This window comes from Neodiprion lecontei, chromosome 1, assembly GCF_021901455.1.
Source record: "Neodiprion lecontei isolate iyNeoLeco1 chromosome 1, iyNeoLeco1.1, whole genome shotgun sequence".
Classification (NCBI taxonomy): domain Eukaryota; kingdom Metazoa; phylum Arthropoda; class Insecta; order Hymenoptera; family Diprionidae; genus Neodiprion; species Neodiprion lecontei.
Genome location: NC_060260.1, coordinates 38650518 through 38669128, shown reverse-complemented (window position 1 = coordinate 38669128; position 18611 = coordinate 38650518). Strand labels below are relative to the sequence as shown.

The following is an 18611-nucleotide window of genomic DNA, read 5'->3' as shown; positions in this document are numbered from 1 at the left end:
AAGCCCGCCAGTATTTTACAATTAGCTCCGGGTATAACACGTCCTAACGAGTATATAATTAACACAATCGTTCCTTGGCAAAAAGCCGGACGGAATGTTACAGTCTAGTAGACGCTCGGTGCATTCTGCTATTCAACGTGCAACGAGGTCCGTACCCACCCTTCTCCTCCTTATCCACCTTTTCCTCCGACCAACCGACGAATAAAGTATACGGTGATATGCACCGATAATGCAGTCTCGACTAGAGAGATACACAACGAGAGATATACCCGGATAGACCGAGATACAGCCTGATACGTGCCGTGGACTCGATGTGCTCTACCGAGTCTCGCAGTGTCTCTCAATGAAACAGAACTTTAACATTTACTGCTATTATTTTTATCCCAGAATTGACAATTTGTGTTTTGGCCACCTTTTTACCAAAATTCAAACGTCTGACCGACGATTAGGTCAAGGATGAATCAGAAAGTTGGAAGACGAGACGATTAAGTCGGGGAAAAATCTTCGGCAATGCGAATGAAAAAACATCCCTGACGGATAATTAGTGGGAGAAACTAATCTGACGATGAGCGAAAGTAAAGATTTTTTTTTATTCGTGTGCAATTTATACCACTGTCAGTGGGACAGGTTACACTTTTCTTTCTCTTTGCTTGACTTTTAATTCAGACCAATTAAGAGGATAAAGAGAGAAAAGAAAATAAAAAAATAAATAAAACATATCTAGCACTGCAACAGTGGAGTTCGGTATTCGAGTTTCAAAAGCACCAAGTAAGAAAGAAAAGAAATTGTAGGTATATAAATCTCATAAGCCATTCAAGGGTTGTTTGTTCCGTTGAACGAGGAAAAAAGCGTCTTGCCTAAATTCAGACCGTATTCCACGTTGCCTGATCAGGATTCAGAAGCCGGCCGTAAATTGGTTTGAAAAAAGTGCCCGTGTCGAAAAAACGGAGCGTGGTTAGAAAATTGAATCGCAGATTTTGGACCTCTCGCCCTCCACTTGGCGGGCGGTTTCCTACCCTCGTTAAGGTTCAGGGTAGGTTGGGTCAAGTGGGGTTTGGCCCAGTTCGGCTCCCTCGTTCCGGCGAAGCGCAAGCATCACGCCGTCTGGAGAGTCGTCCCGGTTATTTAGAGGGGTTGAAGGGGTGAAGCGGGGACGGCGATGGGGGGCGGAGACGCGGACCGCGGCCCACATCCCGTCTCTCGACCTAGTACAACGTCGTCGTCTGGTTCCTCCACCCCCGAACCTGCGCCCGTCTCAGCCCCCGGCGTAACGTATCCAACTATCGGGCATTCCGTGCCAACTCTGCCAACTTTCGATTTGCTTGAATTTTTTTAAGGTCATGATAGAGCCTGTAAGGAATTCGATTATTTTGATCTGTATTTTTTGAGGGAACGATTCATTAGGTGTGAATATTCAAACATTTTCACGGGTTCGATTTTTTTTCAAATTGTTGTATTTCTGTTCCGGTAATTTTAAGGCCGATACCACAATGATTCGGTTATTTTTGTTCAAATTTTTTTTCTTTTTTTTTGATGCTCGTAGACGAATCGATCTGTAACGCTTCTGAGACTTTGAAAAACTTCTTAAGTATTATCGACTGTGTGAAAAACGCGGTTCTGGAATTATGTACAATTGGGCAACAATAATTCTTACTAAAAATCAATCTCACGTTCTTCATAATTTCAACACTGATTTTTGTGAATCGAACATTTTCAAAGAGCTCAAAGACGGTAAAATGATTCGAACGAAAGTAGTGAGATTTCTGAATGTCTGAGAAAAATAAAAGATTGGTTCAGAGGCTCTACTTTCTACTGCAACCCAAGAAATATTCAAGCAAATTAAAAATGGCGAGGTTAAAACCCGGCCGAGTTGACACGGAATGCCCGTTTCGCAATCCCTCGCGACTGCACGTTTCCCTGCATTTCGTACAGTCTTCGAGCATATATTCAGATGTTTACGGTATCCCTTGATAGCTGCTTTCATATCGAGTGTGAGAACCGACGGGGTACAAAACTGTGCTGGAGGTCTTGCCTACGTCATAAATACGGGGATGATCGGTGAATCGAGTGTGTTAACTTATAGGCTGTTACTTTGGATTTTCAGGACACCTTGAGCCTCGTATCACGTTCGTTACCGCACGGATTTGTTCACCAGATTCACGGCTAGGAATAACCAGCTTCTTCCTCTTCCCAGCACCGACGTTAATCTTGATTTCGTATCTAGTTTCTTCACATTTTTCCGTCCATTTGCACTGTCGTATAAAATGCACGATTTTATAGATATTCAATATTTTTATTCACCTCGCGTTTCGTCATCGATGAAGTTGAACTTCAATCGCCAAAAGTGAAGGAAAAACGAAACGCAGCACAGACTTTGAATATTCCTCACACAATCGCATCTCGACGTTAGCACAAATCACTATAACCACCGAGCTTCTCTCCCCGACATTGGCGTATCGCCAAACACGAATGGTCCCTGGCATACGAGTTAAAACATAACATCAAGCTTTTAACTGCAGATAATTGTCACGCAGTTCAAATAAATTCGTGTATTTAAGGTACAACGAATGCCTTCTGAAGTAGGCCGCTCAGATTGTTTTTCGTGGAAGCGTTGACGCATTTCCAACAACACGACATATTTCCACTCTATCATCCCTTAAAATGTCTTGCACGTATCCGTTTGTCTCACTTTTCTTTTTCATCGATGGGATTGATCGCGTACAAGAACGGCACGAAATAATAAAGCCCAGCGTACTTATAACCCAGCGTCCATAATGCAGTCGGTACGAGGTTGCAGGAGGTCCGTCACTGCTTAGGTATGCACCTATACCAATAACAACTCCCAAGGAGAACATGAATTGTATGAACTCTTCCACTGCAGTTACGTACACACGTAACCGATACAGGGTGTCCGATCGTTTCATCGTCACAACTCCGATCGCCATCCCGTCACATCCACATACCATTGGCTCCCTCATCGCCAAGCGAAATGACTGTTCTCACACCCAATTTGATCCTGAAGCGATAGTTGCGTGAATTCTATCGGATTATCGTCTAGGGATTCGAACAATTAAGACTCGGGTACCGTATGGTCTTGTGTTCCTGGTCTTACTTGGGTACTTGGACCTTACGTTGCTTAACCCGAATGTCGGTTCGACACGTTGGAGGATGATTGTAGACTCCGAGGAAAGAGATTCAGTTTCGGATGTTTATTCTACCGCGGATTCTTCGTACTTCGCTATTTCCGAAAGCCCGAAGAGACCGGAGACCCGGTACAGAAACGGTTACTGGGTATTTTGTCCGTGGAGTACGCTTGCCGGGTCTCATTGTATTATTCGAGGGTAATACACGCGTTTCGGTTCTACACACGCAGGGATCACGTCCTGCGGTAGTGTGATGGCGTTGTTCGCCGAGGAGGGGAGTGAACAACAACCGGAAGTAACCTATCTTGATTTCAATTGTCCAACGATTACTATGCTTTCCAGGAAATATGGCATTCTGCAACGAGCTGCGATGCAATGCGTGCCCAGCGGGGATCGGTGCATGGCTGCGTCGTATCCTCGTATAATTTAAAACACATTTACCGCGATATGCGTCTACGTACGTCTACCACGCGTATATATTATGATTTCATAAAATCCGGTGTCGAGTTACGATAAGGTATTATACCTGCCGGCTGGAGGTTGGTACATATTCATATACCTGTGCATGGGTTTACATTAAGACCGTACGCGATAGACGCGATATTTTAAACGCGGTGCGCTTGTTCGCTCGATCGTTCAATTCCGAGATTAAGCTCTGTTGAAATTGCTATTTATTTTTCTGACCCAGAGAGGCAATCGCGGCGCCAACGTTTCAAATGTTTAAACTAATCGAGGCGATAAAAGGTTCCGGGAATATTTTAGAATGCTTATAAATACTGACGTAACAGGTTTGCGTCACAAATTATCTGAAGATTCATAATAAAACAAGTTTGCCGCTAGGAATTTTATCTAAACTAACTTTTGAATATCGGTTTCAATTACGAGAACATGTGTTAAAAGTGACCGTTGAATGTAATTATGTATAGTTATGAGTACGTAATTTTCTTGTTATTGCATCATTGATCTATCGATTACAGACTCTGACATAATTCTATCGTTGCACCGACATCAAATTATCGCAACAGTCATACGAAGATAGATTATGCAAGAGTGACCATATCAAGAAAGAACCTGAATAACGCATGTCAGACTTTTTTAATACAGCTGTGAAACGGATTTTCAATTTTTACCCAGCACAATATTATTCGGTATAATTAAAGCAACAAAAAAAAAAGAAACAATATTTTGTAAAACTTTGTCTGTTAAATCTTGGAAGGTGTGAGTATTTGAAGTATTTTAGATTGTTGCCAATTCGTAACCACAAGCGTTTCATGAAAACCTGATTTCATCGATTACGCCGATTTTTTCTCAATAATATAGGATAAAAACGTCGACGTTTATCGCGTACTTAATACTTTTAAAGCTCGACGAGTGGCAATGCACGCCGATCGCTGAAGCAATGCGAAAGGTGATCCACGCTGATCGGAAGTGGTAGTGGTGGTGGTAATGCGCACCGTACGTCTGGTGATATAATCTCTCTCTCTCTCTCTCTCTCTCTCTCTCTCTCTCTCTCTGTCTCGCTCCTTCTCTCTTCTGAATATCCCTTCGTCCCTCCCGCGAAATGCATGCGCGTGTAACACATGTGAAGAGGTGTAATCGAGCGTTCGCGTTCGCAAGAGAGCTGTCTGCGGAGTTTCTAGGGTTACTTAATTGCCACCTATAACCAAGAGCCTTGCGGTTTTTGGTCAACCGGTCAACGGACCCTTTTATGCTCACTGACTGAGTGACTGACTGAATAACGAGTTATACTAATGGAAGGTCACAAACTACGTTCAAGGGTTAACCCAGATAACTGGGACTGTTCTTCAGCTCAGCAACTGGTTAAGCCCTTTTCTATTTCGTAATTTTTTTACGTCACGTTTCTTTCCACTTTGTTTCGTACCGATTTCCTGAGTAGCTAAAGCTACAAGGACATACAATTATTATCGGGCTGGGAATGAATTGAAAGGGGTTGAATTGTCAATTAAAGTGAGCAATCCAGATGTACCGAAGGTACCGGTCAACTTATTCAACCGCAACAATATGTCTGGTGAAGAATCTATCGACTCCGGAGATCCGCGGTTATATCGCCTAACTGCAGCATCGGGTCGTAAAGTGAAGAAGATCGAAATCACCTCCAACGGCGAGAGTTGGCATGGTGGCAACACGTATTACGACAGGGCAAGCCGCAGGCATGAGGATACGAGCGGCGTTCAAAACCGGGTGATATGCGAAATTGGCCACCTGTGGCGCTCCTGAAATCAGGATTCGAGTTTTTCGCAGTGCATACGGTAGCGTTGTCGACTCTGGAAGGTTGAACGATTTCAAACGTGTAAACCGGAACGATTTACCAAGTTCTCGATTATTCGTCTACAGCAGGTTTTGCCGAGTACAAGTAAGCCGATCGCAAACGGAAGAAGAGAGACCCTCTTTTCTACAGGGGTGCAAGAGATGGCGGTCCAGAGCGGGTCTGAGATGCGGGGAGAAGCGGTTTGCCGGTCACTGCACCGCGTCACTGGGCACGGAGTGCGGATCACGAGAAGAGGATGAGGAGGAGAAGAAAATTAGAAAAGGAACAGGACGAGAGGGAGGCCAGAAGCACCGAGTCTACAGAGAGTTACGAGTGCGGAGAGAGAGAGAGATGCAGAAAAAGGAGAGAAAAAACCGAGAGCAGCCAAACGTGCAGACGTAGCCCTTGGGCCCGGAGGATCGGAGGAGAGGGAGGAGCAGCTCCATCGAGTCCCTTCTCCTTCGGGCCCTTAGCAATAAGTACATACATACACCGTGACAGTCTCAGGAAACCGGAGACTCGAGTGCGCATGCGCCCGAGTCTGCTTTTTCGTCTGCTTAGACAGGCTGGCCAACTTTGTCTGATTTCGCCACGCAGGGAACTGTCGATACGAGCGAGCGTTTCGAGGTTATGTTCATTCAAACGTAGACCCCTCAGGTTTCGGTTGACTCAAATTATCGAGGCGACGCAACCTCGAGACTTCAAACAACGTTCATTGCTCGTGTTTGGTCGCAAATGAGTTGGTCGGCCTGATAACGAGAGGTTGAAAAACTCAGTCACGTGATCTGGCGCATGCGCAATTTATTCTAATTCGGTTTGTACGCTGGTTGAAAATGTCTTTGAAAAAAAATTTTAACATCAATGAGACGGGGAAAAATTCGAAACGAGGAATCGGATCGTATTATAATTTTGTAAAAATTTTCGGCACGAAGTTGCTTTTTGAAAAAATTTGGAATACGAAACGTCGAAACAGTTTTACTCGACATTCCAAAAGTCGTGTAAATTTTATGAGAAAATCCCTGGGATTTTATTGTCCTTTAATTTCTTTATACTTGCATCGCAGTGTCAAGTTACGTGTACTTCCGGTTGACTGTTCTCGGACGATTTCCACCCGTCTTCGGGAATCACGATGACGTACATCGCTGGTTCTTGTGCGGTGAACACTTATGTATTATATAATGCACATGGTCGAGTCGGCGGTTCGATGTGTGAAGAATGTTAATGCGTAACTCCGGAAATAACCGAGGTGCTGATACATCGGGATCGGTGGTAATCGCGATCACGCGGACGAGATTATCACCGTGACAAGAAATTACGATAGGATTATTAGAACTGGGACTCTAACGACATGTTGTTTTTACATGGTTAATGGCATCAGCAGCAACAATTTGCAGACGGATCGTAATTGCGAGTAGATGTGTGTTTTTTCCTCGTATAATATTGTACTTTTATTCCTCAAACTTATTTTCTTATTTCAATGAATAATAAAAAGAACTAATCAGAAGAACGAAGCGGAATCAACAAAACCGATAACCATAAAACTTAATCGGTTGTGAGATTTTTTATCCTTGTTATTTAATTTCACTCCGTTTTAAAAATCCTGGTTTACATAATACGGAGAAGCACAGGCTGCGGACGAAATGAAATTACGCGTGTAAAAATGAAAGAAAAAAAAACTTTGAAAATGTTCAAAAAAAAATAAAAATTAATTACGCCTCAGTCATAATTACAGCTGTATGCAATTAACCCACGGTGGTCCTTTCCGTCTCCGGACAAAATCGTCAAGTTTTTTTCTCCTGTTTTTTAATAGGTGTAAACGTCAGCAGGTGCACGACGAAGCAATGCGAACTAGCCGCTATCTAACGGTAGCAGAATTGAATACATTTTTTCATTACAACAATATTCAAACAGTTTTTTTTAACGATAATTGTTTTACTGAATTTTTCTAGTTACTTTAACAAATGAAATTTTTCTCAGTGCAGCACTGTAAAGAAAAGAATATCTTGACAGAGTTTGAAAACAAATTTAGCAACAAGCGTAAATTAGAGTATAGTTTTTTGTGCCTGCATCGATCTCTTGATAATATATTACACGCGCTATATGTGTATAGGTGGGCCGCGGTTCTTAACGACGTGTCGATATAATACCCACTTACCGATGTGTGACTTGTACCCGTATAATAACGCGCGTTATACATGCCTACATGAATATTTAACGAGGTTATAGTCTGGAAGACGTCCGGAATTGAATATGAAGTTATTCGATAATTATATACCCGGCGGAATATATATAATATATATATATGAATATACAACATGTGTGTATATAATACATGTATGTATATGGGCGTTATAAAATACGTTACAGTCTCGTTTAATGCCTGCGATAATATTACGTCGTCATAAAAATAATAAGTTCCAACGACCATATATTTACACACGCTATGAATATACGAAAGCGTTGTCCAAAAAGTTTCTGACCGGGAAAAAAAATTGTTTTTTCGTTGAAATAAAGTTTTTTATCTTTTGTTTTTTCAAAGCAGACATGTAAGAAAAATTCCTCAACGAAACTGCAGTGTGAAATTTTTTAAATTCTCAATCCTGCAGAGAGAACATATCGCAAATTGAGATGAAAATAATTGAAATATTGTTAAACAAAATGACAGAGATCGGAGATTTCGTTTCATAACCACAGAGCGTTTGATCGAAATTCATATCGTTCCGCAACTTTACGAAAGTGATAAATTAATGATTATAATATAATTCGAATTCGTTGCTCGAGTCGTTGTTTTGAAATGTATAAATAACAAACAATTTCATCGAATTTTGAGACATTGGTTCGTCGCTGCTGATAATTGCGATGGTTAATTTCTAACAAACAAAAGTGCTGTCAATAAAAATACGTTTGTTTGTAAAACCTATAACCTTTGAATTTCCTTGCCATTTTCATTTGCGAATGATATTGTTTCTCGCTCTACTGGGTATAAAAAACGTTGATTATAAACCCGTGGCGTACGAAATAAAGTAATAACGATCGATCACATCGGCGATAAGCGGAGGCGCGTCAGGTTCGTTATCGCTGATTGGAATAAAGAAAGGAGGAACGAAGGAGTTGAAAATTCTGACTTGCGGCTCGAACTGCATCGGAATCGAACGCGAGCGCAACTTCGGCATTACACCTATGCACGTATGCACGTATGCACGTATGCACGAAGTAACGCGCACCTGGCTCATTGCTCGTTGCAGCAGCCGCAATTTATTCAATGCTAATGCAAACTGCAGCTCGTTCAATGCGAACGGGTAAACGTACCTGCGTGCGTTTCTTCCTTCCTTCCTTCCTTATTTCCTTACTTACTTCCTTTGCTCTTTCGCTCCTTCCCATCGTACGTTTGTCAAACGCACACTTTTAGGCTGCACCACGATGCAATTCTCGGGTACATATGAATACGCGTGCCGAATTTTATACACCGGAGGACTACCGACGAGGCATTCGTCTCGATTTAAAATTTTTTATTAGACGCTGTTTTTACGGAACACGCAATTAATTTCACCCACCTCCCCCAAAATCGGTGTAGATAACACCGGCACACAAAAAAAATTGAGTAGAATGTGCATTTGACCGGACCTACCTACGGGTACGTATTTTGGTCCGCTGAATCCGAATTCGAGGTCAGTTTGACCCCTACACCCCCAAAATTTCGAGAAAACTTCGAAAAACCGTAAAAATGATGAAAATCGGCAGTTTTAATGATAAAAAAAATTTTTTGGAACTAAACTAAGCGTGATTTTCATGTATTTCGATCTGCTGAATATGAATCGAAACTTTATTGAGACCAAGAGCCATTTCAAATGTAAAAAAATCACACAAACCCTCCAAAATTCCGAAAAAATATAGTTTTCATGATAAAAAAACTTTTTCTGGTCCAGTTCAGATAAAATTTTATATCTTTTCATGTCTTCAATTCGCATCTTAATTTTTTTAGTCCATTCACCCTCTAAAGCTGGAAAAATTCGAAAAAATTGTAAAAATTATAAAAAAATTATTATAATTATAATTTTTACAATTTTTTCGAATTTTTCCAGCTTTAGAGGGTGAATAGACTAAAAAAATTAAGATGCGAATTGAAGACATGAAAAGATATAAAATTTTATCTGAATTGGACCAGAAAAAGTTTTTTTATCATGAAAACTATATTTTTTCGGAATTTTGGAGGGTTTGTGTGATTTTTTTACATTTGAAATGGCTCTTGGTCTCAATAAAGTTTCGATTCATATTCAGCAGATCGAAATACATGAAAATCACGCTTAGTTTAGTTCCAAAAATTTTTTTTTATCATTAAAACTGCCGATTTTCATCATTTTTACGGTTTTTCGAAGTTTTCTCGAAATTTTGGGGGTGTAGGGGTCAAACTGACCTCGAATTCGGATTCAGCGGACCAAAATACGTACCCGTAGGTAGGTCCGGTCAAATGCACATTCTACTCAATTTTTTTTGTGTGCCGGTGTAATTCTTACAATTTACCCGGAGAGAAAGTTTTACTCGAATAAATTACCCCGGGGTTTTTAATGGGGAATGCACCGTTTGGTCGGAAAGTTGATCAGGCAAAGTATCGCCGAAGCTCGGAGTATTCGTTGTACTGGTTGAATGTTTAAACACCCAATTTCATCGGAGCGTTAGAAGAATCACCGTTGTTTTAAAGACTTTTCACGGTAGAAAAATTTAACTTGCCGATGACTGTCCGATTCTGATTAACTGAAGCCTATTTTATTCGTAAATGATAATGAGGAACGTCTTGTTCGATGACAAGTTTATCGTTTTAAGTTTTTAGAAGATTTTACGCATCGAACTTTTATTTAGTTTTTTGTCTCGTGACAATATCTGTATCATCGTCAGAAGGTTCTTAGGAAATTGATTTCTGTATCGAAGGAGGATCTTTGAACCTTTTTTTCGGTTCTCGATTCTACAAATGGAAAAAGTTGTAACCTGCTTATTTCGTTATGATCTAGAATAATTGATCGGAATAATTATAACAGTGTTAAATATTTTTTAACTTAGAATTGAAAAAATGGTTAATTCGACGTTGAATTGGATTAACTAAAACGTAGATTCCGGAAATACCGACGGATCAAGCTTGATGATCTGAACTAAGTTTTGCTTATTCGTCAATATCTCGTGATTTCGGATAGTTCACCAAGTTTCGTTCACTTGAAAAGTCCTTAGATATTACAGTCTGCGAAAAATTTTGATACATCGAAATTTCGGGTATATCTTATTATAAATTCACCGAGTTTGGCGTTGAATTCACCGCTTATCGGGTTCCATCAGTACGAAAATGGCGAAAAGAGGGAATTTGTACAGGAAGTTAGCGATGACCACCAACAATAAGCTAAAGATACTCGATCAATCGAGTCCAAAAAAATAATCGAACACGACTCGATTGAATCGGTTAAAATTAATTGATTATATCGTATTTTTTTTTTAAACGGTGCGTATAAAATCGAAAATTTGGTAAATTTCAGTATGCAGTCTTAATAGCGGAAAATTTTTCTGACAATTTATAGTTTCAGTGAAAATATTCATTCGTCTTTCACTTATTGTACAAATAGGTACTTAGTGAGTGAAGCAATGATGATAATTGATACTCTAATCGCATAAATTGATATTGTATTGAATTGTTCATGGGAGTGAAAACGTGCAGTTATTAATTTAATTCGAAAGACTATATTCTCTGTAATCCAACACTGAGAGTCGTTTTTTTTTTTTTAAACGGTGCATGAGAGACCAAAATTTCGTAAATTTTAGTATATAGTCTTAATAGCGAAAAAGTTTTTTGATAATTTATAGTTTCATTAAAAATATTTTTCAACATCAGCACTGAAAAATTTTTAGTTCCGGTTACCGTTCAGTCCTTAACTATTTTCATTTTTTATGACAATCGAGAAATATAATTCTAGGAAGAAAATGAAGATTAGTTTTCTAGCTGTTACCGGAAAGTCTAGTATCCGTTACTGTTCTTTCTCATTACGATCACTGTTGCCATATTTTCTTGCAACTGTTGCGAAAATTTAATACTTGTGCTGCAATAAATTGACGCTTAAAGCCTTGTTTAAAAACTTATTTTACGTTGCAATAACAAAAAAAGGATCGACGATAGCGCAAAATAGTCAGGCGTACCTCGTTTTTCGTAATTCCAACGATGTTCAAACAGTTTTTTTAACTTTAACGATACCTGTTTTACTCAATTTTCCTAGTAACTGTAAGAAATGAAATTTTTCTCATTGAGGTGAAAATATTCATCCACCTTTCACTTATTACACGAAACAGGTACTCGGTAAGTAAGACAACGATAACAATTGGTACTCTAATCACATAAATTGATATTGTATCGCCTTGTTCGCCGGAGTAACAATCGAGTCGGCCGATTAATCGAGTTTGAAAAATAATCGATTACTGTTGATCACCCTTAAATTAGCAAGGACTTCTCCCATTGTTGATTATATCTTACCTGTTGCAGATTGTGCGTGCAATAGGGCGGCGAGGAGGGACAGCAGGAGGGTGAAGTTTAAGCGGGGTTTTGCGCGACCCCGTCGCAAAGCCGTCATCGCAGGCGCCCAGCGCCAGAAACCCGACGGAACAGCCGCCCCCGAATCGGAGGTGATATTACGCAGCCTCCGGAAATCGCAGGATTTTCCCGGGATGCTCCTTGCCAATGCGCGTCCCTCTTTATTATCACATCTCATCTGCCCTTCGAATGATTTATTCCTTTTAGCGATATCGTTACCGTAACTATTATTCACGAATCTCCCCTGCTTGTGAACGAATATTATTATCCGAACGGAAAGTAAATAAAAAATAATACAAGAGACTGGTTTTTTCACGAGGGTGAAAATTCGAGACAATCGTAGTCGGGAAAATTTACTTCCTCTCTCTCTCTCTCTCTTTATCTCTCTCCGTTTTATTACGTGTTACTCAACACTTGCTATTTTTACACTTCCGGAGAACGGATTCGTCTATTTTTCGCCGCGGTGTAGAAAGTCGTTTTTTTTTTTTTTTTTTTCATTCATCGACTCCGTTTCCGCTGATCTTCATTCGAAACGTCTTGTCACAATATCGCTCAAGAGTTTTACACTTTTATTCCCGCGTTCCTCGGCTGATTTACCGTGTAAAAATTAGTGGGCTCCGGCGTTGCTGCAGCTGCGGTACAAAGTTTGATACAAATACTCGGTTAACCATCGGTGCGGTATGTAATAAGGCGGTATTCGCGGCACGCCGAACATTTCTTGAGGCGGTTTTTCCTTTCCTTTTCCTTCAATGCCTCTTCCTCTTTTTCCCTCTCCTCCTCCACCTTTCTCTGATGCCTCCTCGCGTTCTTCTTTACGTTATTTTCTCTTCTGTTATTTTTATCTCCACCACGTATACCCGGTTTCTTGCTTCTTTTACGATTCACGTATTTTTATACGCCTTATTTCCACTGTACCTCCGTTTTTTTTTTTTTTTTTTTTATTTCTTATATTCTCCTTCTTTCTCTTTCACCTTTTCCTTTTCTTACGCCACTCGTTTCTCTCCTCTCTCATGAAACGCGCATACTCTTATTTACGCACACATACGCATACATGTATGCATGTGCGTTATACTGTATATAACGGGTATTTTTAGACACCGAACGGAATCTCCGCGGATGTTACACACTCGCGATAATTCACACTCTCCGGTTTATTACAATCCCGTCGCGACGTACAAACTTATCAACAAAACGCGCATTCTGCATTCCCGTCATACCGATCAAGCGGTTTATTCTCCCCGTCGAAATTCTATCGAACCCAGCGTAATCTCACGAGCAGCGTGACGTATCGATGTACCAATTATTTTACGTGGTTTAAATTTTCCCGCCAAATCTAGAATCCCGATGGCGCGCTGTTTAATGTTCAAACTCGACTCACGATCGGTACGTCAAATTTTTACTCGAACCAGTTTAACTCATTTTCTCTCAGTGTCAAAGATTTTTACGCACCACGTTTTTCAATTCACTTTGCACGGTGCATGAAAGTCGATTAATCTCACAGAGTATAACGATCCTCGTTGCGAGATTCGTTTCGCTGCATCAGTTGCCGTTGGTAATGATAAAACTTTAATCTTTGCGAGTCGTTTTCTTATTTCTTTTATTTTATTTATCTTGCCGTTTTTTTTTTTGTTTTGTTTTTGTTTGTTTTTTTTTTTTCTCTTTTCCTTTTACCGCGAACGAACGAAGATAACCTTTTATGAGCGTATACGCAATATATTTACGGGCGTTAATGAGAGTTAATGTCACTGCGGTATGTATGTAACGTACGTGTATAAAATAGTCGCACTAATACCATGATTAAGATTTCTCGTTCCAGCACCTTTTCTTTTCGTTCGTTTCACGTATTTTTTTTTTTTTTTTCTTCTCCTCTTTAATTATTTATTATGTTTTATTCTTTTTTTAAATTGCGAATGTATTTTTTCCTCGGCGTTCTCGAAACACACAGTTATACTCTCGTGTGAAATTTTTGGCAATCGCACGCACGGGACCAGTTATACGTAAAGTAGATTGAAGAAATCCGAGAGAAAAACAAACACCCCCCTTCCCCCCTCTCCGCAAATCTCGCCGCATGCGACGTTGCCTTTCGGCATCATTCTCATACGGACAATACAGTATCGTAGTTCGGTTGAAAATTAAATAAATAAACGAACAAGAACAAAACTGCGCAAGACGTTCGAACAAATTGACAAACGATTTTACATCCTCTTCCTTCTTCCGTTATCCCTTCCTTCCGCTCCGCAGACTCGTACTTTACAATAATTATTCTTCGTCTCGTTTCGTCTCGGGCTTGTTTTTGTTTGTTTGTTTTTTTTTTTTCTTCTCTCTCTTTTGCGATTGAAAAACAGATGAACGAACGAGAGAGAAAGAAACCAAAAAAAAAAAAAAAAAAAACAGCGTCAGAGATGAAAAAAAAGTTTCAAACAAATTCGAATCGCTTGTCCTTCCTTTCCTGTCCTCCTCCTCCTCCTCCTCCTCTTCCCTCTTTGATATCTCGGCGTTATCTCGCTGCAGGTACGAGCGTCGATTACGATATCCGCAGTCAGAAGTCCGCAAGTAGAGCCGCTCTTTTCAGTCTGCACCGTGATACGTCGGAGTCCACCGTGTTCTCCGAGTCTTAGGCGAACCCCGCGTGTCGTTTCGATGCGCGGGAGTGAACCCCCGCCTTCAGTTTGGAAGGGGGCACGGAGAGGGAAGATGATATTCGTGGTGGGGGGTGTCCGCGCCTCTCTCTCTTTTTCTCTCTCTCTCTCTCTCTCTCTCTCTCTCTCTCTCTCTCTCTCTCTCTCCCTCTCTTCTCTCTCCCAGTCACCGTTTAATCCAAATCCCTACGGGTGCAAAGAGAGTTAGCTCAGTGAGGGCGGGAACGTCGAACGATCCTTGTTAGTGGATATTTTTCGTCTGTTCCGATAAACAGTGACTCGAAACAGAAGGTAAAAAACGATAATTAAATATTCGAGGTAACTGAATTTTCGTGCGAAATGCGGTGCAAAAAAAAAAAAAAAAAATTGGTACAATATTTATTTATTTATTATTTTTTTTCTCGATTAAACCGCGGATCGACGATTAAACGTTCTTCTTTCTTTTTCTACAATTTTTCAGTCTCTCTCTCTCTCTCTCTCTCATTCTCTCTCCCAGTACACGATTTTTCGCTTTCTTCCCTGGGGGTGTTGGCGGTAGGGCAGGGCGAGGGGTGGAGATTCGGGGGAGCGGAAATCGCGAGGCGCAGGCCGCGGATCGAGCTCTCCCGATTAGAGGCGTGAAAATCGGCTTTTGTGTATAAGCAATTTATTAGTATGCCAGCGCGCGCGAGGCCGCCCGATAGACTGAGCTGGCGAACAGGCCGTCTGGCTCACTGGCCAAGCCGGAGAGCCGAGAGCCAGAGGCAGAATTGTAGTAGAGGAAGGAAGGCAGGCAGGCGGCAGGCGGAGCCGCGGTGGGCACAACACTTGCTTCGAGCAAAGCGGCGCGCCGGTTCCCTCCCGGGTTCCCGGTTCCACGTTCCCGGTTCCCCGCCGTCCCTTTTCGCCCCCCCCCCACCCCCGACCCCCGCCGCAATCGAAAATTGAAAATCACCCTCGGGAAACGCGGACGAAAACGGATCCTCTTATCACACTTCCGAAGCCCCCTCTTGATCCGTTCAATCCTCTGGCGAGTCTTTCATTCGTGCGTCGTAAGCTGCGATATAAATCCTCCAGTCTCGAATACCCCTCAAGCAATTGTTCGTTGACGATTGGCCGAAGAACAAGTTCACCTTTGATTTCACCAACTTTAACACCGTCACTGCGCAACGGGGCGGGGTGGGGTGGGGGTGTTGACTGGATAAAAATGACGTCATCGTTCCATTTCGGAAAGCGTTGGAAATTTTTCGAGTCGTATTGTATGCATGTTTCCTTCGTGTCTGGCGACTGATTTCGCTTTGTTGACGATTGATTATTATTTTTCTTTTACTTCTTTTTTTTTATCCTCTACTTTTATCGACGATTGCCTTTCGTTTCTGTAACGTGTGAGATTCGTCAGAGTTCGTTGACTCGGGTTTTAAGGTCGGAATATAATCGAGAGGTTGAATGGTCACCGAGATAGAGATTTCGGAGGTCTGATGACGTTTGTTTTTCACCCTGCGAGTTGATGTAATTTTAGATTTCGTTCGGTTACTGAGCATTTTGAGATACGATAATTGTGAACTGTGAACAGATACCGAGGATTGCAAAGAATGAAAGAAAACGAGAAGAGCAGGAAAGATTCGATTCGGTCATTATTCGATGTTCTTACGATCGCTTTTCGAGAATATTTTCTTGTACAGTTTCATTAAAAGACAATTGCACACGCGTCGTTGTATGCATTTAAAATCCCTGAATTTTAAAACCCTTAGAAATTAGTTTCATTCGATTCTGGTTGATTGGCCTCGAGTTGCCAGAGACAAAAATCGAAAGAAAATTCTCCACAATGAATCGTGTTTAGTTTTGTTCGGTCAAGAAACATGGAACGAAAATCGACGCTGACAAAAAAAAACCTCGAAATGATTACATCAGAAATGTCTTAAAATCGTTCAAAAAATATAAAGGATAAGGAGGTTGAAAAGAATTTTTTTTAAAAATTCTCCGCAGCAGTATAATTTTACCTTGTTCTTTAATTAGAAAATGCGACAACGGCGACGTATATTATCAATCCGTACAAACGCGCTTCTGTGGTAAAATATCCTTCCGTTATCGTTAGCGGAGAGAGAAGAGTCTTCGGAAAAACAACGAGGTTCAATCCGACGCGGATAAGGAGCGCGCGAAGAGGGCTGGAAGTGGCGAAATTCGCGATGCCGAATTGTCTGGATAGTAGGATCGGCAATACCGCGGATGCACCGGGGACTCACCTCTTTTATACCTACGGCGACGGCGTCAAAGCTTTGCCCAACTCTGGTTAGAACACGCCTCCCGTCGGCGCGTGACAATCGCGCTGCAGGCCACCCATACGTTCAGGGACGCTACCCCCGTGGTCCACCCCCGGTGCCCCGTTTTGCCCCGTCCTTCCGTCCCCTCCACACGGGGCGAGACGACGTCGGCCTCGTCGACGTCGACGTCGACGCCGATCGCCGCCGAGACCTTTTCCTCCCCTGCGCTCGACACGCGGTTCTCCAGAAGTTGCGACGTCCTTCGACTCGGTCGCAAGTCGAGGAGAGCCGGACTCGCTGTGAGATTTGACGAAAGTGATCGATTGTTTATCAAACTCGATTATTTTTTTCTCACGATCGGTTTTCGTTTCTTACTCACGTGAACGAAGCGATACGATATTTATTAATTCATGCGATTGAAGTATCAATTTGTTATATTCGTCTTACTTACCGAGTGCCTATTTCATGTACACCGGAGAAAAATTTCATTTGTTATCGTATCTAGAAAGATTCGGTAAAACAGGTGTCGTTAAAAAGAAACTGTTTGAATATTGTCGGGATTACGAAAAACGAAAAATTATTGTCGATCCTTTTTTGGTTATTGCAACGTAAAATCAGTTTCTCAGGTTTTCTCTACTTTTTTAGTTAAAAAAGGCTTTAACGTCGATTTATTCTTGCACAGGCGTTAAATTTTCGCAATAGTTGCAAGAAAATATATTAAGAACGATCTTAATGAGAAAGAATAGTGACGGATACTAGACTTTCTTGTAACAGCTACGAAAATAATTTTCATTTTCTACCTAGAACTATATGTTTCGACTTTGATAAAAAATGAAAGTAGTCAAGGACCGAGCGGCAACCGGAACTAAAAATTTTTCTCAGTACTGAAACTGAAAAATATTTCGAATGAAACTATAAATTATCAAAAAACTTTTCCGCTATTAAGACTAAATGCTGAAATTTACGAAATTTTGGTTTCAAATGCACCGTTTAAAAATAATACGAAATAATCGGTTAATTTTTACCGATTCAATCGAGTCGTGTGCGATTATGTTTTTCGACACGATTAATCGATGCACCGATTATTTTTGGCTTATCGTAAGCCGGAGGTTTGGATTTAACGTTGGGGTCGTTTCTGCCTTTTTTTCACTGCGCATATTTTGAAAGATCATTTCCAAGTTTAACTGTAAACTGTTTATCAATTTTTAATATTTTTAGTATTGCAAGAATTGTTCCCAGTTTCCGCGTCTTATCGTTATACTTACGAATAATTAAGTTTTTTGTTACACAGCTTATGATGAAAAGATATAAAATAGCATTGAAAGTTACATATTATCTAACAATTTCGGTGATAACCTGGTGAAAATTTTTTCTGTCGACGACCTTGTTCAGGGAAAAGTGTAAAGCAAAACACTTCGACTACTCTTAATTTCCTGTATACGATTTCGCGTTATTCCAGCAGCTGTTTATCATATGATAACAAGTGACTTGAGGTCGTACATGCCGTTGCAGGAAATGGTGGTCTGATATAAAAAGTTTTTACATATACAGTCAAAGTTCAAATAGTGCAGAAACAGCTCGAGTTTCAAAAGACAACTGAGACGGTTATTAAATTATAATATACTTTAGCTATGCGAACGTCTCTTTAAGAATACAAGATTTCTTTTTACAAATTCACACTTTTCTTTCATCAGGTCGGCATTGGTTATAATTTAAGTTTACAACGCCGCACCGACAATGATTATCATCAACAAATAG

General features: G+C 40.9%; 1 protein-coding gene across 4 annotated transcripts in view; it reads right to left on the bottom strand.

Annotated features, from left to right (window-relative positions):
• Positions 1–15303, bottom strand: part of LOC107223191 (follistatin-A) — a 34645-nt gene extending 19342 nt beyond the window's left edge. For 3 of the 4 annotated variants that reach the window (XM_015662803.2, XM_046729822.1, XM_046729823.1), the window contains exon 1: positions 11918–15303. In XM_015662803.2, the coding sequence (XP_015518289.1) occupies positions 11918–12152 (235 nt within the window). In that variant the 5' untranslated portion in view covers positions 12153–15303. The remainder of the gene's footprint in view (positions 1–11917) is intronic. The other variant, XM_046729821.1, reaches the window with a different exon arrangement.
• Positions 15304–18611: the final 3308 nt, after the last annotated feature.